Raw genomic sequence first — 22,157 nt, 5'->3', positions numbered from 1 at the left:
AAATAATGATAAATAAAAATATTTTACTTTTCACTCATTCCTATTCTTTTATTTTTAGTGTAAATCATTTTTTTCTTTTTCATTTTCATTTTCTCACTTTCCATCATTCGGTCAAAGGATAAGTGTATTTTTCTTGTTAAAAGTAAGTGTTTGAAACTAGTTTTTAAACATGAACTTCTTAATCAACATTATAATGAGAAAAGAATCACTATAAAGGCTTAAGAGAGGACATAAGTTTTGGTGGTGACAAAAGTTATAATGTTTTGCAAGGGATTAAAGAGTTATAATAAGCACTTCATAAAATCATGTATGTGTTGTGTTTACTAACATTGTCACTTCGCAAGTGAAAAACCAATCTAGATTGAGAGAGTGTAGAATATTCCTGATAGTATAAAATATTCACCAAATTTATCACGTTTATCTTTGGTCATAGAATTCTTTAGGTTGAACTTCTAACTTCCTTCTCTGTTACACCTTTCTTTCACACACTCACGACGAGGAATCACAAAGATGTTAATAAACCTAAATAATCACGAGTGTCAATAGCTTAACAATTTCCCTTTGTTAGAGTAATATATGAAAGATATTTTTTCGTTACTTGTTATTTATTTTCTAAATGTCAATCTCCTTTTACTTTAAAATGGATTTAGAAACCAAAAGGAAAAGTAAATAATGAAAAAATTATGCATTTTTATCTTGTGGAAAAATGTCCTACATTTTAGACATTTTAAACTTGCGTGTTTAAAATGTCCTATATGAATGTTTGAAATCTAAAAATTGAAGAAATTTTCTTGAACAATAAAGTTTTTGGCGTCTTATAATGAAGAGGTATAATTTTGTAGGGGAAATGCTTCTCAAAACGTAAAATACTCTTCACCATCTATTCAAAATAAAATTTGAGGAATTTTCTTGTAAGATGTAAAATGAAAACATATAAAAGATTGGTAATTAAATTGTTGATGAAACATCAAATGGATTTAAAAGAGAACAAATAAGTCTTCGTATTACATTTGTTGATAAGAATTAATATGGTAACAAGCTTGTTTGACTTCATTCACATGCAAGATACTATATCGTTTATTCTAATCCTTTGTCTCAATTAAGGTCTTGTTCTTTTTAGTGGATTTGAGGGGATTTGAGAGGATTTGAGGGGATTTGAACATAAATTTTTTTGTCGTTTATTTGAGTGAATTTGGAGGTAAATGAAAGTGAATTTGGAAATAAATTTTTTTAATTTGTCACGTCAATACAATTCTATAGTAATTCTCACAAATTTTATTTTCAAATTCACTCTCATTTACTTTTAAATTCAGTCAAATAAACGAAAAAAAAAATTATCTTCAAATCCCCTCAAATCCACTCAAAAGAACAAGGTCTAAGTGATAAAAAATGGAAGAGTGAAAAAAAAAAGAGAATTATGATAAAAAGTAATTTTATTTGAATTTAGTGAAAGAATTTATGTATCATATAGAATAGATTAATAAGTGGCATAGACACATTTGCTTTCACTTTTATTTGAGAAGCAGAATTACGAAGACCCAAACCCTGGTTAGGGTTTAAGCACATCACGGCAAAAATGGCGGCAAGGTACGCCATTCTCAGAACCTCCGGAAGAACCCTTTTCCAACACCATCAGTCTCCTCTTCAACATTCTCTCGCTGCATTTCCGTTAATCAGAACCCTCCATTCCCTCGTTGCCCGGCACTTTAACACTACTAAATTTTCTAACCCTTATTCTGGAACCTTCCGAGGCATGGTCTCCGCTCCAAACCCTAATCTTCCCGAAGCTCCTTCGCTCGCCCTCGATAATCGCGTACCGGCTACCGTCATAACTGGTTTTCTTGGCTCTGGAAAGGTGTCGCTTTCCCCTCATATTATATTCCTCTGTAGAACAAAGATAACGGTTTGCAAAGAGAAAACCATAAAATTAACAAAAATAGCTTCAGAGGACTTCATTTAATCACCACATATAATGCACTGCTATGTGTTCTGTTTTTTTTTTTTTTTTCATTTTGGGTTTTAACCAAATGAACAGTTAATAACTGAGTTTTGGGTAATGCAGACTACTCTCCTTAATCATATTCTCACATCTCGACATGGTAAACGGATAGCGGTAATTGAAAATGAGGTATTGAATTCTACCTTACCTATCTTTGTACCAACTTCTGTGTAATTTGATGATGGCCTCGTCAAGTTTAATTGAAAATACTTGATTTCTGTAATTCCACTTATTTTAAATTAGTAGTCTTTTTGCTAACTATGATAGATGTTTTGGACCATTTATAAGTCATGGCATCGCCTAGGTAGCTTTTTTGTAATGATAATGACTAGAGCTAAATTAGTCACTAGCAGTTGGCTTGTTGAAAAGATTATTTGGCGTCTTATTTATTTGGAGTTGGAGCAATTGTGAAGTAAGCGAAGAATCTGAGTGCTTGGAGTGTTTTAGAGGATTTGCCCTTGTAATGTTTTGAGCTTACTGTTATTTATGAATTTGACTCGTTGGCGTAAATGCAGTTTGGGGAGGTTGATATTGATGGATCACTGGTTGCTAGTCATTCTTCTGCGAGTGAAGAGATTATCATGGTTAACAATGGTTGCCTCTGCTGCACTGTACGAGGAGATCTTGTCAAAATGCTGTTGGAATTGGTTAGGAAAAAACGAGACAAGTTTGATCATATTGTTATTGAAACAACAGGTTTGTAAATTGCTCTGCTCATGTAATTAAATTAAAGGAATTTATGCAGTGGAATTGAGGTGTTGGAGGTTGGCTTTGCTTGCAAGTTGAAACTAAAATGTCCTAATTGTCAAGTAGCATTCTCCTTGTGGCAGTATGAAGTTCACGTTGTTTTGGGATTTTTGGATCTTATGTGAAGAGAAACTGAAAATATATTTGTATTTTAATGAAAGGGATATTATAAAGAACAGTTTGTAGAACCCCAATGAGTTCTTCTCTTATCTTAATGCTTCAATTTTGGGGAACCATAATGAGTTCTCATTATTTCCTTATCCTATTGCAGCAATTTTACTTGTGGTCATCTGGAACTTAGAATTCTTTTATGGAATTTCCTTCATAGTTCTCAAAATTTGTTTGGAAGCTCAAGGGTGTGGTGATAAAATGTATGTTCTGTTGTTAGCTTATCCGTTTGGTCTATGAAAAATTTCAATAGAAAGTTTTTAGTGCTTAAAGTTTAAACTTTTTTTCAGGTCTTGCAAAGCCTGCTCCTGTTATTGAAACATTTTGCAGTGATGAACTGGTCTCACAGCATGTGAAACTGGATGGAGTTGTGACTTTGGTTGACTGCAAGCATGCCATGAAACATTTAAATGAAGTGAAACCAAGATTTGTGGTTAACGAGGCAGTAGAACAAGTTGCATATGCTGATCGTATTATTTTGAATAAGGTAAGCTTCTGCCTTTAAGATTCTATGGTAGTATTTTTTTTTTGTTCTTTTTCTACTTCCTTTTGTTCCAATATTGACTTCTAAGATATTTGTTGCCATGTTTCTAGTTTCTGATTATCTTTAATTGCTTTTGCAGATAGATTTGGTTACTGAGTCCGAGTTAAATTTATTGACTAAGAAAATTAAGGTGCGTTGTGTTACTTGTGGATCCTCTACACATTTTATTCCTTAATGGAACTAGGATGGTAGCTGAGTTCTTTTTAGCAAGTAAGAAAGGTGATGTGTATTTGCGTTAAACTAGGATCATGAAATGAATTTATCTACATGACTTATACAAATTTCATACAGAGCACAACTTGCCCTTGGTGACGACATATTTTATGATTATATTTCTATTTTTAAGTGGCGTATGATGAGGATTGGTAGTTAGATTGGATTAAATATAGAATGTGCTATAGGGGTTGTACCTAAACCATTTTTTTGTGTTGATTGATATTTGATACTAGTTCTTCCGTTGTGTTGATTTTCCAATATGGATGGAATGGATCTGTCATTTTGTGTTAAACTGAATCCTTGTTCTAGGGAAACTGTCATATGTGATACCTTTTACTATATATATATAAATGCTATTATGTTATAACTATGACTGTGTATTTGTTTGAGAAAGACATTAGGAGAGAAATTCAATTATTTTTCATAAAAAGGATCAGATTGATGCCTGTTGATTTTCTTTTATATTTTTTTGATAGATCAAATTGTTTTGGATAAATGAATCAGATTGTTGTTCTTTGATTTTTGTTCATATGTTTTTGCATCAGCTTCTATTGCATTGTGTTTTCATGGCTCCCCAAGCAAAAGTGCTTATGGAAGTAGTTCATTTTTGTGAATTGTTGCTAGCACATCAATGGGATGGCACAAATTATGCAAGCTAAATTTGGATCTGTTGACATGGACTTTGTTCTTGGTGTGGGAGGATATGATCTTGAGAGGTAATAGGTGTTCAACTTGTTGTATCTTCTAACATATTGCTACCTTTGTTTTATATTTTAGGTCCCACTATAGTACTTGATGCATCCCTTCTTGCCATGCTCTCCTTTTCATTCCTAATTAATATGGCTGAGTATGATAAATCACGATGCATGTTTATATATGTGGTGTATTTTCTATGAAATTATCTATTTTTCAATCGAATGTGTTGTCACTGCAGAATTGAATCTGAGGTACATGGAGAATGTCCATCTGCTTCAAGCCATCGGGATGATTATGGACATGGTAATTTTTCTAAACTCTTTTGCCACTTTTTTCGTTATGTTTTCAACTATGTTGTTAGCGCAAGCTGTAAAAAAGGTCAGTAATATCTAAATGGAAAACAGAGGGTGTTGCTGGACCATGTTGAATTTATTGAATACCATTTACCAAGGTACTAACACTACAATTGCACTTCTGCTGGATCCTTCTCTTTCCGAAATACTAATATAGAATTACTGAATAGTGAAGTGGATGTTTTCCAATTAGAAAGTCAAGCATTTATCTTCGGCGCATTTTATTTAGGAAAACAGCAACCCAGAGAACTTCTCTATGATAGAGTGTCCCTTCATATCAATCATGTAATCATCTGAACGAAGGAAATATCGATCATATAATTATCAAAGCATCTCTAACAAAGGACCATAAAGCCAACATAGCCAAATACCGTTGTAAGTTATTCCTAATTGCCTGTTCCAACATGAAATAAGTTAGTCCAAAATAAATTAAAACCCTTAAAAAACATAGCAATAAATAAACCAAAATTGTAAACCCTATTTATGAAATTAAAAGCCCTAAATAACAGAAGTGGTAACACAATCAACATTGTTCCCTCTGAAGGGCTTTCTGGAGATTCAAAATGACTGAAATATATACTGGGGAAAATGTCCAGCAAATGAAAATAATCTTCTAGGTCTTGTATAGTCATTCAGAAGACGTGAAGCCTGTAGAGGGTGGGTAATAATGAAGACTTAACTATTCTTTTGAAAAGGTCCTAGTTTCCATTGAAAACAAGACTGATAGTCATCATATCACCAGGCAAATCAAATTAATATGCACTGGTCCTTGAATTAGCTAAAATATGTTGGAAAAGGACTTAGAGCTCTAGTATGCTACTGTTTGAATAAGAGGAGGTTGAAAGTAAAGACACCTGTTTAGCATAATATAGACGCTGAGCTAAAAATGCACCGCATCCCTAAATTTATTAATTACTACTCAAACCAAGGATATGTTATGCTTATGTTGACACTAGACTCCCCTACGCCCTGTCCAATCCTAGGTGTAATTCATACAATATGACAAGAACAACAACAACAAAGGCTGCACAACTTGATTGATAAAATAGGTTTCCAGAGTATTTTTAAGCATTTGTTCTGTTGCGATGCTGCATGACTTGATCTTTCCAATATATCCACAGAACACGAAGGGCATCACCATCACCATCATGACCATGTGCATGATTCTGCTGTCTCCAGTGTCAGCATAGTTGCAGAGGGAACTCTGGATCTTGATGAGGTAATTGTTGCTCCTTTTGTTTTTAACCCTTCACAAAATAGTCTAAAATCACTGAATTGCTTCGTGTGCATTTGGCATTTTATGCTTCAACCTTTACATCTTCGGTGCTTTTGTTAATGGTTGATCTTATCCTCACTTTCCTTTCATATGACGGTCTAGGTTGACGATTGGCTTGAGAGAGTGATTGAAGAAAAAGGAGAGGACCTCTACAGAATGAAAGGTGTCTTGTCAGTGGATGGTTCTGATCAGAGATATGTGTTTCAGGTTCTCTCACATGCTATCAATACTCAATTCAAAACTCAATTACCAAAACATTCCCATGTGCATAGGTCCCCTTACACCATTTTCCCTAATACTATCAGGGGGTGCATTCCATGTTGGATGGCTGTCCAGGAAAAACATGGGAACCTAACGAGAAGAGGACAAACAAGCTCGTTTTCATTGGAAGGAATTTGGATGAAACCGCCCTTAGAAAAGGCTTTAGAGGTTGTATAGTATAGCATTACAAAATTATTTCAGGTTCTGAAGCAGCAGCAGCCTTGATTTTGGAATCTGGATGGATTTACAGACTCATTTTGTAGTATGAATAATTATATCATAGCATTGCTCACTCGGGGTCAAAGTTGATTTTAATGTATTATCAAAACGAACAAATTTTTACAAGTATAAAAAGTAAGAAGAGTAACATGACTTGCTGAAAAACATAGGTTTTAATAATCTCGTTTAAGAGTTAATTTAGTTTTTTATTATCATAATTATTCATCTATTATCGTTTAAAACAAAACAATTTTTACTGAAGATAAAAAGATCAATTAAATAGTTTAACAGGCGGTCATAACTATTAGCTATTGTTCAATGAGAGATGGATTGAGTAGTGTTGCATGTTATACAATTATATATATGAATATTTAAGATTATTCTTTTAAAGTATATGATAATTTAATAAATTATGGAACTTTTTTAATATTTAAGATTATTCTTTTAATGTATTTTTACCTGATGTGAACTAAATTGATCAATTGAGTTGTTTTTGTTCAATTTACGAGGTTTTGATAAAAAAATATTATTTCTAACTATTATCTATTCTTATCTTATAATAGTATAAGATACAAGTGTTTCTTAATTTTTTAATAACTAAATATTTCTTTGGTCAATATTTGATTTTTCTATAATGATCAATTTGTATGTTTTTCTTATTTTTTATTCATAGCATGATAAGAAAATACATACATAATAAATATTAATCAATTAGTTGTTGGTGAGAGTGGTGTTAGACTTAAGTTTTTAAACAAAAAAATCGCAATCGACAAATTTTGTAAATATTTTGTAACAACCAAAGTGTATATTTTACCATAATTTTTCTTTTGTAATGGTAGGGAAGACATTATAGTTGAAATAAATAAGTCAATCATTGTAAATATACTTTGGTCAAGTAAGGGTTAGGTCCTATTAGAGAAGGAAAAAAGATTCAGTTAAAAATATGTCAGAAGTATCTATTTTTTTTTTTTTGGAGAAATGGATAAATATCATGACACAAACAAAACAGTATACTTTGTAACATTCATATAACTTTATAATGAAAGCAAAAGGATCTAAATATTGAAATGTTCTTCTCAATTAACATATCCCAAGAATTACAAAAAATCTAACCGTACTTGTAACAAAAATTGGTTACTGAATTCTTGTACTGAACTGTACAAGAAATCTTACATCATGTTCTTTTGGGTTTGTTTTAATGTTTTCGACCTTATCAGTTAGCAAAGAGTTCCAAAACTTGAATGTTGTTCCAATTCAATAGTTTTGATGTGTTTTGTTTCACTTCGTAGGTATAAAAGTTTGACCTCTAGAGATTTGTCTGAATGCATAAACCAGAATGAAATATTTGGAGAAATTTTCTTTTTTCTCAAGTGAAGGTTACATACTTTGTAGATTTTGATTCAAATTCTAAGTAACTTTGTGACCTTTCAAAAAGAATAGAGCTTATTTAATGATAGAGCAATTAAACTGGTTGACATTTCAAGATCAGAAAAAGCCACTTTCCCCATCACAAAAACATCACCTTAAATTAAGGTTATTTTAGCTAAAAGCTTTGTTCATGTTTGAATCACAGAACTCAGACAGAACGAGTTCATTTTACACATAAACTTTTAGGTACTCATCCATGCGTGTGTAGTTCACTTCAGGGTAAAGCTTGGAAGCTTCTGCACCCTCTTCTCCAATTTCAAAATTTGTTAAGCAACCCTCATAGAATATATGATAAAAGTGTCCAATCCCTACTTGAAGTTTATAATCCAACCCTGCAAATCAAATTCACATAAATTAGAAATCAAAACGAATGGTCTAAGAAAATAAAGTTACTTTCCAAATGTGTTACCTTTCAGTGTTGTAAGAAAGCCTTCTGGAGGTATGTATGTCTTCTCCAGTTCCTTTCCGATGAGTTTCTCCCAAATTCCAATAAGCTCTGCTTGGGAGAGAATATTTTCTGGTGGCCTTAGGTACAATGTTTTATTAAGGGTTCGTGGATCATCTATTGCCTTGACTGTGTATGTTGCAACATCATCTTCATCCAGAAAAACAGCTGCAGTCATCATAGAAATGTCACAATTAATGACAAACCATTTTACTGTGATGTTAGAGATACTCAAAAACCTTAATGTGGTGTGACTCAAACAAAATCATTTGTTGAAACTTTGGTATTGACCTTTGAGAGTGCCATCCCCAAAGAGATGCACCTTGTCCCTTGGAGGAACAAAAGACCCCATCTGAGAGAGGCTGCCAGCAAAGTATCCAGCAAAAAGGTTTGCAGATATGTAAGTGAAAGGGATGTTGGCTTCCTCTATTGCTTTCCTCACAGACATTTTATCTACAAATGTTACTCTTCCTGGTTCTAATGCATCTCCCATCCTTGCTGGGTCTAATCCAAATTCTGAAGGCAAGAAACGCTGCAAGGAAAACACAAACAATGTATTATGATATTGTTTAGTATCAGTGTAGTGTCCATGTACATGTATCATTACCAGAGAGTGGAAACAGATATTACTAATGGAGCTACTAAGAATGTGATTCCAGTAATGCAAATGGTGTAATAAACAAGAGATAATAAAGAAACAGTACATGTTTAAAAGTGTAAAGCTATGTACTTAATCCAGCATAGTTGAACTAATTGTTCTGATTTTCATCATAACAAAGTAAAATAAATAACCCTTTTACGAAGGGTAAATACAGCTAGTACAAGTGGGACACAACATTATATCATATGAATGACGATCATGCTAAAAAAACAGTGCTTTAACAAAAGTATCTAATTTCTCTATTATTTTATGCATGATGAAGAGTGAAAAATGTTACTGTATCAAGTGTATTTGCCTTGTGCAGTAGGTAAGGGAATCATTCCACATGCAAATGCTCAATTAAACCAAAATCTGAGGTAATAAACAAATATAACATTACTGTCAAACTCTTAAAATGATATGAAAGGCAGTACAAGATGAGATAAGAAAACATTTGAAACTGATAAATTGAAGGTTTTAATAAAAAAAGGTTTTAAAAGAAAAAAAGAAAAAGAAGGGTTGACCTTAACATTCCCAGCTTCTTTGATGGCATCGACGAGTTTGGACTGCAAAGTGATGCAGTGGGTCCTGAAGTGAACACCAGAGATGGCACTGATGACAACATCGACCTTCTTGACCGCATCCACAAGGCTTTTGTGATCAGAAAAAGAGGCTTGAACAAGATGAGCACCCTGTTTCTTGAAGGAGAGCAGCATCTGCAGCTTTTCAATTTGAAGACCCAACTCAGGGCGTTGAACAACATAGGTTTCATGCCCTTCAGCCAAACATGCCCTCACTATCCTTCTCCCTATGTAGCCTGTTCCTCCCACCACAAGAACCTTGCTTTTCCCCATTCCTTCACTTCAAAAAGTGCTTTTCAATAATTGATTATTCCCTTTGCTCTGCTCCTGCTACTGCTAACAATATATATAAGAAATGAGGGAGGTGGGTAGCTGGGTAGGTGGACATCCATCTCAGGTTGACTCTGTTTACTGAATGAGCTAGCCAATTTTGAACAAAAAAAGGGGACCTTTTTGACATAGTTTAGTGAGTTTCTTGTTGGAATGTACAGATAATCATGATACTTATTTAATTAATATTAAGAAATGTTTCGTTTAGGATTAATATGCTTTATTTCACACAAAATTCATTTTTATCTCAAATTTTTATATAATTTAAAAGTAATTAATATAATCTTGTAAACTAATTATATTAAATTATTTTAACATCTCATAGTATTTTTAGAATTGTTTTGAGTTGTTTGCACTATTTTAACAAATTTTAATTTAAATGTTAAGTTAAAACACTATTTAATAAATAAACAAAAATTAATAATTTTTAGTTAAAAATAATTATATTATTTTATTTTTAAAATTTAAAATTAAAATATATCAAAGTTTAAAATAGAAATAAATTCTAATTTCACTTTAAATTCTTATATTAAAATCATATTTAACTCAAAATATATTTTTTTTTTGGTTTTATTTCTTTTACAGAGTTTATTGATTCAGCTTGTGAAAATATTTTCTTGTGTTTACACTGTAATACTACTGTAATAATAGTTTTTACTCTGAGTTACATATTTAATTAATAGTTAAAAAACCATTCCTAGAAAACTTTGTCCTCGTTGGTGACAGTAAAAACATGAAAGGCAAATAAATAGATATAGGTAAGATCTGTGAATATTCTAAAAGCTTTGAAAGTGGTTGATAAAAAAAACGAATACCTTTTCTCTCAAAAGAATTTCCTAATAAGAAGATGTACAATCTAGAAAACCCAACATTTAAACGTGGGAAAAAATGAAAGTGAGAACTTGATTTTAAAGGAAGGTATATTCATGACAATGAGATAGTTACAAATTTAATTTTAATCAATTCAATCCATTTAAAGCTGAATTTTAGTCACTTAAAATTATATTGAGTATCTTATGTCATTGATATCTAAACGCCAAAATACACTTTGATCTTCAAATTAACTTTAATACTCAAGTTAATATTTTAGTCGATTGATCTTAAATTCACCGTGTAGTCAATTACCTTTTTACCATATATTATAAGTTTTGAAATGGATTTATGTCCAGTGACATTGTAATCACAATCCAATGTTTAATAAGTAATACTTACCTATAAGTTTAATCTTCATTAATAATTATACTTTAGATTCGTATGATGGAACGGTCGTCATACTTTTTTCGGACAGTCGATCTCACTCCGGATCCATGGAGGTATACATATATATATATATATATATACCAAATTAAAATAACAATTGAAAAATAATCCTTCATTTTGTTAAATATAAGATATAAAACATTTTAGAGGATGAAAAGATCACATCATCATCAAAATAAGAAGTTCTAAAGTGATTTCACTGTGTTTGACTAATCTAAATTTGAATAAGTTTAAATATTTAACTCTGATTGGTCGAACTTAAACAAGCTTGTTTATAATTAAATTGTTTGTAAAAAATCATAATTGAATGGGTTTGATTTGAGTTAAACAAAATTAACATAAACTGATTGTATAATTATGATAACATTCAGTCATAGATTTATCGAAAGAACACATGGTAGTTTGATTCAAATAATGTGTATCTCTCCACGTTTTCTTCCTTTTATAGTATTTCGCTAAAAGAAACCTCTGCTATTGGCCTCGTTGGTGTTCTCTCTCAGACCCTGACACCAAGACACAGACTTTTATTATCACTGATGTCACATCTCCACCTTACTCATCATAACATCCTTTCTACCTTCTAATTTTCACACCTATCACCACCCTCTTTTCACTCTCTGCTGCTGCTCATTGAAATCAATGAAATCATTGATATTAGTGTTGTATATTGGAGAGCCATAATAATTTATAATCGCTTAATCATTGGGCTCTCTCTTCTCTTTTTTTTTTTCATCCAAGCCAATCAATCTTTGCTTATGATATGCCATATCATTACAGTAAGTATAGCAAACCCTTTTTTCTTCATCATTATTCTCTTCCTTTAGGACTTCTTAAGCTCCATGTAGAGTACCTAATTATTTATACAATTGGGTTTAGTTTATAATTAAAATTTCACTTGCTTGCACAAATACACAATTTGTCTCTGTTATGCAAGAGAAGCGAAAGAAATCTACTTTAGATTTACTCAGGAGCACAAGATAATTGGTTAGATTTATTTGGGTTTCTGAATATGACAAATTTTCTGGCTTATAGATGGATCTTCTTATCTTCTTTCTCCCAGTATACAGTTTTTGGCTTTTGGGTTTGGTGGCAGGTTTTCTTTTGTTTAGTGTATTTTCTGACCATTAATTGTTATAGATTACTTTTAGCTTAGCTAGTTTACTCCGTGGAACTTGAATTGTGTTTTCCCTGAAAATGAACAATTGAAGTTGACACTTGATATCAGTCTTTCTACAAGGGAATCTTAGCAGAAGAATTGGGTTAGGGTTGCTTGATTAGCAAACTTCTAGCTATTATGACTGATAAACATTATACTGAATCTTTGATCCAAGGAGTTGCAATTGGAAATTTGGAATTATGACTGTGTTTTTATCCATAACAGGATTGGTTGGTGGGTGTGGAAGGAGGAGATTTTATAGTGGTCAACGATTTGCTTTGAACTGCTAAAGAATCATTCAAAGATCCAGTTGAGTGAGAACTAGGAAGATGGGATCTTTCATAGGTCATATATTACCAGGGACCTTGTTTCTTCTAGTTGGGGTATGGCATATATGGGGATCTGTGGTGAGGTATGTATCAAATCCTAAGACATTCAGAGTCCATGTTTGGAATCCAGTACCAGGGTTTAATGGGAGACTCAAGCACTTGGAGCTCTATGTCATTTCAATTGGTGCTTTCATTGACTTGTGTGTGGAGCTTTTGTTAGCAACCCACCTTAGGTTTTTTGTAGATGGATCCTTGAACACCACTTACTTCAACAACTTTGAGCACTCTGGAATGCTTCTAATGTTTCTTATCTATGGTGTTGTTGCCCTCTTCTCGGAAAAGACACGGTTAGTTTTTGCTCTTGTTCTTATTGTTATTGTGTGGGTCATTTCTTGTTAAAATTCATTACCAATATCCATTCTTCAATACATGTAATATTGAACACCTATGTTGTATAATTCAATTTTAAAGTATTGGTATCCATTGGTTAAGAATAGATATTTCCCATATCTTTTAGTCAAGGCAGATCAATGCCTTATTCGATACAAATCTTTCTTTTTCTGTTTTTCTTCCTTTTTTTCTGGTCTGAAAAATTGAATGCCGGTTGATTCTAATGTTTTTAATCTATAATACTGTTACTCTGCTATCGGAAGGGATAAGTTAGCTAAGTTGTTTCTCTTCTTCTTATTATGTTTCTGGCATTTTCTTTTGCAAAATGGGTTAACAATCTCTAGAGCCTGATAAGAAAACGAATATGTTGCTAATGGAATGTTAAATTGTTGGTAGCCATCAGTTAAGAATAAGTTATTCTAATCTAAAAAACAATGAATGCTGCAGCTCTGCTTGAATGTGTCTCTAGTCACGGTTAAAAAGGTTCTAATAATTTATTCCATCTGATTTACTTTGGAAACTAAACAGAAGATAAAGCAGGGTGTTGATATCATTCTCTGTGTTGCTTTGAAGAGAGAGCAGTCCACTTCCAACTTCTACCTTGGAAACTCAAGTTTCTTGGATGGTTTTGCTTGCGCATCACTCTAATGCTATTAATTCGATTGGAATTGAGTTTGGCTAGGATTTTGGATGGTTTTTGGATTGTTTGATTGGTTTGGATCAAGTTCTTTCAGTTTCTTGAGGATAAGGTGCCGGTCTTTGGAATCAAAGCTTGCTTGTCAAGTTCGATCCAAGAACTTTTGGTTAAATGATGTTTTGATAAAATCTTTGCTGGTGTTTTGTCACAAGGGTGTGGTGAGTTTGGAGAAGGAGGTTTTTGATGGTGTTTGTTTGGATGACAAAGGTTAGGCAAAGAAAGTGAACCAAAGAAAGAAAGAGATGAAAACTCAAAGAAAGGAAAGAGTTAAAGGAGAAGAGTAACTTGAGGAAAAGAAGGAAGCAGAGAACTTGCACCTCTTACAAACAAGATAAGGAGGGTGTTCACCACTTGATTCCTAGAACTCAGATAAGAACCTACATAAGATAGAAGTTCATACCTCTCATTCTTTCAATCTCTTAGAAAAATGCTCTCAAATCATTCATCCAAGGTATGTTCAAAATACACTTGAGCTTATAGGGCTTGGCGTGTGGGATGTGGCCAAACAAACCCCGTTCTCTACACTTGTGTCCAAACACAGCTACTAAAGGCATAGTCAAACATCCTAAAGGTTATTCTATTGTCCAAACAAGGGGGCTAATCCCACAAAACATAAAAGAAGAGTACAAACTAAGATTTTTACTAAAAATACTATTTTCATCTTTCTTAAAAGTTGGCCACCCTGTACGAGCTCCTCCTCAAGCTCCCTAACTGTACTTCTGGTTAATCTTCCTCTAGAAGCTTCTTCAATTTGTTCGATTCTTGATTCCCTCTCCTTAGCCTTAACCACGGCCCTTGTAGTTTCCCTCTTTGAGATGTTTCGTTCCTATCCATGTCCTCGTCAATTATTATAGGACCTGAAGATGTTGATGGTGAATGAGTGATAGGATGGCATGACACACTAGGATGTTTTTTCTTCTGTGTAGTGTAATTCTTTCTGTATTATCCAATTCTTAACTTCTCAAACACATTTTAGTAGACATGAAGGTACCAATTCATCCAACATTTTTCTGAACCTCATGATGGTAACATTTTTTATTCACCATGCACTGACAAATGGAAATGATAGTATCCGATTTCATTTTAGAAAAGTCATTCTGATTGAATAGGTAAATAAATTGAGAGTGAAAACCCAAATGTCCCATGGTAAAAGCTTCACTAAATCCACAGTATGAGCTATTTAACTCTGAAGGTGAAAATGTCCCTTAGAATTTTTAGGAACGTACCGGTTCTCTTTCTTCTGATTTTCTATTATATAATTAGTTCTTGGCCACCTAGAGTTATCTGCTGCGTTATAGCACGAAAGTTTATGCTTCTGTTAATCAGTCCCTAACGATGCACCCTTTCATTCTTGTGATAAAATATGTTGCCTTTAAACAAAACTGAAAAACAGTTTCCTGCCTGCTTGAGAGCTACTGGTTATTTTATTCATGTAGTGTTTTGAACTGACTTCAGATAACTTTGTTGTATGCTTCTGAAGATTCTAACGGACAATTAGTTCACTTTCTTAGTAACGAGTCTGGATATCATCGGACTTTTATTGCATGACTGTTTTCTCTCCTATAGTTTAGTGCTAACTGCCATATCTTCTTCACTCAATTGTTCTTAATTAAACCTATAACTAGTACAATTGTACATATGCTGTTGGAAGGAGATCACAAAGATATTTGTGATGCTATTTGGCAGAATTTGTGTTACTTAAATTCATCTAGGAAATGTTAATTCTTTCAATATGTTAATCCCTGAATTGAAATATGTATAAGAAGTATTATCTACATGTTGCCCGTGTGTGCATGTATGTGCTTGAGGAGTGCATTTTGGAAATTGGTTCTGGAAAGTCTGATACTTGCCAGTTTGTTCAATTTCCAAATGTCTATGTTTGCCTAAATCTTAATTTATTTGTTAACTGCTGCTTTATAACCTATTGGCTCTTTTCCATTCTCATTTTCTTGATTCTCTTGTGTAGATATCTTCCCTTGCCGGTGAGTGCTCTTTGTTTGATTGCTGCCACAGCATTCTGTGCAGAGTATCTTCTATTCTACTTTCACTCAACAACACACAAAGGCCTTGAGGGATATTACCATGTCCTCCTTGCTTTCCTCATTGGCCTTTGCATTATATCTTCAATTGCAGGGGCCCTTCTGTCTACCAGCTTCCCAGTAGATTTATGTAATGGCATTGCCATAACGCTGCAAGGAATCTGGTTCTATCAGACTGCATTTGTTCTTTATGGTCCCATGCTACCCTCTGGTTGTAGGCTCAAGGATAGTCATATCACATGCCATGCAAAAGAGAGTGAGGTTCGGGCTGAACTGCTTGCTAATGTTCAACTCTTTGTTGCAGTCCTCACTGTTCTTGTAGGAACTGTAGCATCCTATGGCTTTGCAGCTTCAAGATATATGCCAACTGTGAAAAACTTGCAAGCAATTCAAGTTGAGTTAGACAAGGAATGAAGTACCAACTCAATGCAGCATGGTTGACACATGATTTTTTTCTTTAAATTTGTTGTCAGAGATTTGTTCCTCAAGTTAATATAAGTTGAAAAGTATCAATCTCTTAAACAAATCTCATTACTTTCATAGTGATTGACTCTGTGCTGGGAATATCTTAGTAAAAGAAAAGAAGAAGATGAGGAATGCAGTTGGTTTTGCAGTATATTGACAGCGTTGTTTCTTGTAAAAAGTGTGCATATTGAAGTAAAAGAGTGAAGGAAATGAAATTTTTGGAATCAAATGTAAAATAAACAGGAAAAATGTCTTTTTTATATGGAAACTTACTGTGTAAATTTATGGAGTGAGTTTCCGTGTTTGTACTCCATGACAACATTTTTTTTACAATATTTTAATACCATTTACGTGTCATTTTATGATTTGTCCATGTTGGTATTTATGATTATTATTATTGATTGTATAATAATTTTGAACTAATCACAGAATGACACGTAGATGATGTTAAAATATCAAAAAAATGTTGTCAAAGTATCATTGTCTAATACAATATTCACATTTTGAAAAGGGAATAAAAGATTACTTTTTTAGTTTATTTAAAATTATACAAACATTTTCTTACATTTTCCTTTTTGTGGTGAACAGCAAGTAAAGCTTAATCTTCTTTTTTTATATTACTGACACTTAAGGAAAAATATGCATAGTAATTTTGCAATAAAAAAAATAGTAAAGAGTTAACTAAGATATAAGTAAGGAAAATGAAATTTTAATAAAATTATAACAATAGATTAAACGAAAATCAAATTTAAAAAATAACATATTCCAATTATAGTGGATTTTATTGTCTAACAAATGTGTAAATTTGCAGACTCTTGGTTTTCAAGTGTATTTATAATTCCCTTGCTTATGCCATCTTAATGACCAAAGAACTCAAAGGACTAATTACGAATTGGTTAATCATAAAGAAATGTCCATAAAAAATCATAAAGAAAGTTATTGAACAAATTATCCCTTATGTAACCACTATGAAATAAGTTAATTATTTTGACACTCTTCATATCCTCACAGCAGTTGTTACTAAATCCATGTTGTATATAAATCCCAACCAAGGTTTGTTAAGAATCATCCTCTCCAACACATTTTCATCATCTGCTTAGACTAAAATGGCTTCCACTCACACCCTCTTTGTCCTTTTCTCTTCTGTGACAGTAGCTGCATTGGTCTTCTCAGCATCAATGGTTGAGTCAAGATCAATGTCCAACCCCTCTTCAAGCCTTTTGGTTCGGTTGAAGCTTGAGGGTGAACCTTCCAACTGCTGGGACTCACTGTGGCAACTCCAAGCATGCAGTGGCGAAATTGTCACATTTTTTCTGAATGGTGAGACCTACCTCGGACATGGTTGCTGCGAAGCAATAAAGGTGATTGGACATGATTGCTGGCCAAACATTGTTGCCTCTCTGGGGTTCACCGATGAAGAGACTGATGTATTGGAGGGTTACTGTGAGGAGGCTGTTCTTCGTTCACCTCCACCACCACCAAAATCTATGCTTCTTCCACAAAGGAATTAACTTTGGAGTTTGTGACTTACCATGAATAACAAATAAGAGCTTTGTTTTGTTTCATTTTCAGCTTTATGTTGCCACGCATCCTTGTACTGGGTGGAAATCACGATTACATGTTATGTTTTCTGAATTCAGTCAATGATATATATAATATTACATACAGGTTGTGTTTTTCATACTGAAAAGGTTAACTGCAATAAGATAAGTAGCAGGTTAATTATATTATCAATCTTCATTTATAAGTTCAATTCGATCTTAGCCGATCTCAGGTTACCGACTCTCCGGCCCCCTCTCGGTGCAGCACGATTGGAGAGTTCTATGTTTGTTTTATAATACAGTAAATTAAAATTTAATATTTTGAATTTTTTTTATTATTTAAAAAGATTATCTTATATTAACTTTTAAGTGAATTGCTGTTAACAACAGTTTTTATTCAAACTAAATTTTAAAAATAATTATTAAGTTAAATTAATATATGGGAATTAATTACAACTATATATAGTACTCACTATGTTATATAAATAAATTAAAAAACTTTTCAATAAATTAAACTTTATTTCTCCAATATTAGTTTTTTAAATTACTTAATTATTTAAATGCAAAATTAAAATTTCCTTTATTTTAAATTTTATTATTTTTTGTATAAATTATTATTAGTGATATTTTCTATTAAACACGATTAAAAATAAAATTTAATGTTAATTTATATTTGTGTTCTTAAACTTAATATTTTTAATGTTAATTATTATTAGTGATATTTTTTGTTAATTTTTTTAATTCAGTTCCAATTTTATTTTTTCTAAATTGAGACTAAATTTAATTTTTATAAAAATTTATATTTTATTAAACTTTTCTTTAATTATTTTTAAATCAACACTATCTATATTATTAGAATATAATTATTATATTTATATTTGATTTCTTCTACATATAAAAGATAGGGTTAGAATTGCCATAAAACTAAAGATGTATTTTCTTTTCTAATTTTAAAAATAATATAGACATTTCCTTCTAATTTTAAAAATAAATTATAATTTTTCTTCACATTTTATAAATAAATTAGAATTTTTCTTCTAATTTTAGAAATAATGAAGAGTTTTTCTTAAAATTTTAAAAATATTAAAGAAGTTTCCTTCTAATTTAAAAAAAATGAAGAATTTTTCTTTTAATTTTAAAAATAATAAAGAATTTTTCTTATATATTTTTTTAAAAAAATTTCCTTTTAATTTTAAAAATAATTTTTTAATGAAGAATTTTTCTTCTAATTTTAGAAAAAATAAGAATTTTTCTTCTAATTTTAAAAATAGTGAAGAATTTTTTTTCTAATTTTAAAAAATTTAATAAAAAATATAAAAGTTAAAATTCACAAATTCACACATGACACGAATTTTACATCTTCCATGAACACTTTAAATGACATTATAAAAAAATCAAATTGAACATTATTTATTAAAATAAAAACCACATTAAACATTTGAAGAGTATTTGAGCCTATATATAAATAATACATCAAGGTAAACTGAATACAAAATATACTCACAAAACTAAGTAAGAATTTAAATATAAAGATAAATTACAAACTAAATAAATATACAAAAGTGTAAAGCATACAAGACGTGTAATTGATATTGAAATTTAATTTCAAAATTTTAATTTTGACTCCAAAAATTAAAAATACATAATTCCTAATTGAAAAAAACTATTCTAAATTGAATGTTACTTATAAAGAAAATCTTAATTTATGTTAAGAAAATATTAATATTATTTTAAATTTTAATGTAGAGGATAAAAATGTTATTATGGTTTAAATAATATTTTTTTGAATTGTTTAAAAAGAATTGAAGAATGCTACATGTGTTTCAAATATTTTGTATAATAGACAGAATGAGGGAATTCGTCACCAAACTCCTTTTGTTTGTTGTTTCATTAAATACAAATTACCTTTACTTTGTACTTTATGGGCAATTACACTGTTTTAGAATAAAATTAAAAACTATTCTCTATGCGGATCACCATCGTCACTTTGACTTCTTTTATAAAAATATTTAAATATTTTTAATGACCAAAGACATTCTATATAAATCCTATGTGTGTATTTTCTTTTCACAATTTTTATTTTAATACAAAAGTTTTACGAGTTCTCAATTTTTGTTAATATTTTATTTAACGGTGGGAAAAATATTTGTTTCGAAGAATATTTTATCATTATTATGACATTGTTACCTTAGAATTTCTATAAATCTTATAAGATTCTCACTTTTATTAATATTTTATTAAAGTTTAAATACTCTTTTGTTTTATATATCATTAGCTTGATTCAAAATAGTTTTTATTTTGAAAAACGTTGATTTTAGTTTCATAATATTTAATTTAATTTTTTTTTTCATTATATTGTCTGAGACCTGAAAAATAGAGTTAAAAATAGAGCAAAAAAGGTGTCTTAAGTTAATAGGATCAAACTTTAAAAAGTTATGGCCCATTAGCTTAAGCATTTTGTCTCTCTCTAAAAACTCAGTTTTTTTTTCTCTACCTTCTCTCTACCACATCTCTACCTTTTCTCTTCAATCTCTTTTCACTGAGCCAGTGGATTCCTGATTAGGTGTCGCTCAAACGTCCGCGACGTAAAGGGCTTCACAACTAATTGATTCATTTCGGGTTTTAAGCTGGTAAGTCTCTCCATGCAACCTCTTCTTTGTCCTTGAACTAGCACATGAAATCTCTGTTAGTTGCATGTGTCTTGTGCTTTCATCTTCTTCAATTTTTCCACTCCATTCTAGCTCTAAGAGTTGTTTCTGTCACCAATGTGGTGTTTTGTTGAGTTCTCACAACTCAAGGTTCGGTTGAAGGGTTCTTGTGAGTTGTTCAGTCAAGTTACTCTAAGGTAAGGGGAGTTAGGTTTTCTTAAAAATTATTGTTATGAAATGTGTAAATGTGTTGATCTTTGTGTGACCATGCTGTTTGGGTTGAAATTATATTTTTGAGATTTTCTGTATGAACTGAACTATATGCTGGAAATTTGTGACTGTGGATTTGGTTGGGCTGAGGTGATGTTTGAAATTTGATATGTTTAAGGTATGGGTTCTGCTAAATGAGGATTCAGAGGGAAGGTAAGGGAGTATACATTGTGTTGAGTGAACTATTAGGATTTTAGGTCATTTGAGAGGTAGTGATTTTGGACATTGGAGGTCTTGTGTGTTCTTGTGTTGTTTGGGTAGCTCAGATAGGTCAATTCTGACTTGTTAGGAACCTCAAAATGGTCTAAAACGAGTGAAAAGTGATAAATTTGGATTTGGGTCTCTAAGTTGTTGATTTTGGTGTTCTAGAGTAGGAATTGAGTCTTAATCACTTTAGAATGGTAGTAGGAATGTTTATAATCATCTATACAAGTTTAATTAGGTGTAATACAGGAATTAGGGGTGTTAGAAATTGGATAAGAGGCCTAGAAATGGTAAGGGCTGGTGTGAGTGTATGATTCTGCAGAATTTGCGTTCTGCATATGATGAAGAGTCGCTATGCGAGCTGTCTCGCATAGCGAGTCCCTGTAGAGAGTGCTCACTGTCTGGGTCATTCGTTGTGCGAGTTGCGCTGTGCAAATTACCAGAGGGTGCTTCTCTCTGTTTGTGGATTCACCAAGCAAATCATGTTGCTATGCGACTGATGGTGGTTTGGAACCACTACCCTTTTAATTCGAAGAACAAGATGGGCGCAAAGCGAGAGGGTTTGGGGGTGTGCTCTCTATCTGAGCTTTCGCATAGCGATCTTGGTGCGCTATGCGAGAGATCAGAGGCTTGTAGCCTCAGCAAGTTAATTCGCATAGCGAATTAAGTGGGTGCGTTGTGCGTGGGACATGAGGTACAACACCTCAGCGAGTTAATTCGTCTTGCGAGTGAGGGTGCGTTGTGCGAATCCTTTGAGTCCAGTCTTCTCTTTTGTTCTCTTTTTGGTTGAATTAAGTGTGTAGAATGTTTGGAATGCATAATATGATGGTGGTAATGTGATTATATTAAAAGTATGTGAGTGTATGAAACATGTTTGGTAATTGAAAGTATGTGGTTTTAAAAGTATGGTTGATGGACGTAATTTCATGGACCTCAAAAGAGGTTACATGGTGGTGCCTTATGTTATTGGACGTAATTCCATGGATCTCAAAGGGAGGTTACATGGTGGTGCCCTATATTATTGGACGTAATTCCATTATCTTCAAGGAGAAAATTCGTGGTGGTGCCCTTAGTGTTTAAAATGATTTGCATGGTAGCTTAGTCTTGGGGATTATCCTGAAACTACAATGGTAAATCATTCTCATGTAGAGAAGATTGAATCATGTCGTGAGTAGTAGTAGGAGGTCCTAGTCTTGGGTGCTTCTAGTATGGCCCAAGGTGAGTGATAACGGACTAACCTCATGAGTGTGGTAGG

General features: G+C 32.2%; 4 protein-coding genes across 5 annotated transcripts; 3 read left to right on the top strand and 1 right to left on the bottom strand.

Annotated features, from left to right (window-relative positions):
- Positions 1 to 1,494: 1,494 nt before the first annotated feature.
- On the top strand, positions 1,495 to 6,614 carry LOC108332398 (uncharacterized). Its single transcript, XM_017567652.2, has 10 exons — positions 1,495 to 1,855; positions 2,063 to 2,128; positions 2,515 to 2,695; positions 3,205 to 3,401; positions 3,538 to 3,588; positions 4,299 to 4,390; positions 4,609 to 4,673; positions 5,845 to 5,942; positions 6,102 to 6,206; positions 6,305 to 6,614. The coding sequence occupies exons 1-10, from the start codon at positions 1,577 to 1,579 to the stop codon at positions 6,440 to 6,442; spliced, it is 1,272 nt and encodes a 423-aa protein (XP_017423141.1). The 5' UTR covers positions 1,495 to 1,576; the 3' UTR covers positions 6,443 to 6,614.
- Positions 6,615 to 7,978: 1,364 nt separating this feature from the next.
- LOC108331686 (isoflavone reductase homolog) lies at positions 7,979 to 9,989 on the bottom strand. The gene is made up of 4 exons (XM_017566559.2): positions 9,517 to 9,989; positions 8,644 to 8,884; positions 8,317 to 8,520; positions 7,979 to 8,239 (listed from the first exon to the last, which is right to left on the bottom strand). The coding sequence occupies exons 1-4, from the start codon at positions 9,844 to 9,846 to the stop codon at positions 8,076 to 8,078; spliced, it is 939 nt and encodes a 312-aa protein (XP_017422048.1). The 5' UTR covers positions 9,847 to 9,989; the 3' UTR covers positions 7,979 to 8,075.
- Positions 9,990 to 11,618: 1,629 nt separating this feature from the next.
- On the top strand, positions 11,619 to 16,389 carry LOC108334564 (uncharacterized). 2 transcript variants are annotated; one of them, XM_017570417.2, is made up of 3 exons: positions 11,619 to 11,939; positions 12,545 to 12,995; positions 15,702 to 16,389. In XM_017570417.2, the coding sequence occupies exons 2-3, from the start codon at positions 12,649 to 12,651 to the stop codon at positions 16,186 to 16,188; spliced, it is 834 nt and encodes a 277-aa protein (XP_017425906.1). In that variant the 5' UTR covers positions 11,619 to 11,939; positions 12,545 to 12,648; the 3' UTR covers positions 16,189 to 16,389. The 2 variants fall into 2 exon arrangements, with proteins under 2 accessions (XP_017425906.1, XP_052727999.1); XM_052872039.1 differs by lacking the exon at positions 11,619 to 11,939 and adding an exon at positions 11,984 to 12,147.
- Positions 16,390 to 17,325: 936 nt separating this feature from the next.
- On the top strand, positions 17,326 to 17,848 carry LOC108341764 (egg cell-secreted protein 1.1). The gene has a single exon (XM_017579415.2). It carries the CDS (start codon positions 17,346 to 17,348, stop codon positions 17,748 to 17,750), a length of 405 nt encoding a protein of 134 aa, XP_017434904.1. The 5' UTR covers positions 17,326 to 17,345; the 3' UTR covers positions 17,751 to 17,848.
- The last annotated feature ends 4,309 nt before the right edge of the window (positions 17,849 to 22,157 follow it).

The sequence above is a fragment of the Vigna angularis genome, chromosome 1, assembly GCF_016808095.1.
Source record: "Vigna angularis cultivar LongXiaoDou No.4 chromosome 1, ASM1680809v1, whole genome shotgun sequence".
In the NCBI taxonomy this organism is placed as follows: Eukaryota; Viridiplantae; Streptophyta; class Magnoliopsida; order Fabales; family Fabaceae; genus Vigna; species Vigna angularis.
Note: the sequence above shows the minus strand (reverse complement) of the source record. Positions and strands in the feature narration are given on the sequence as shown.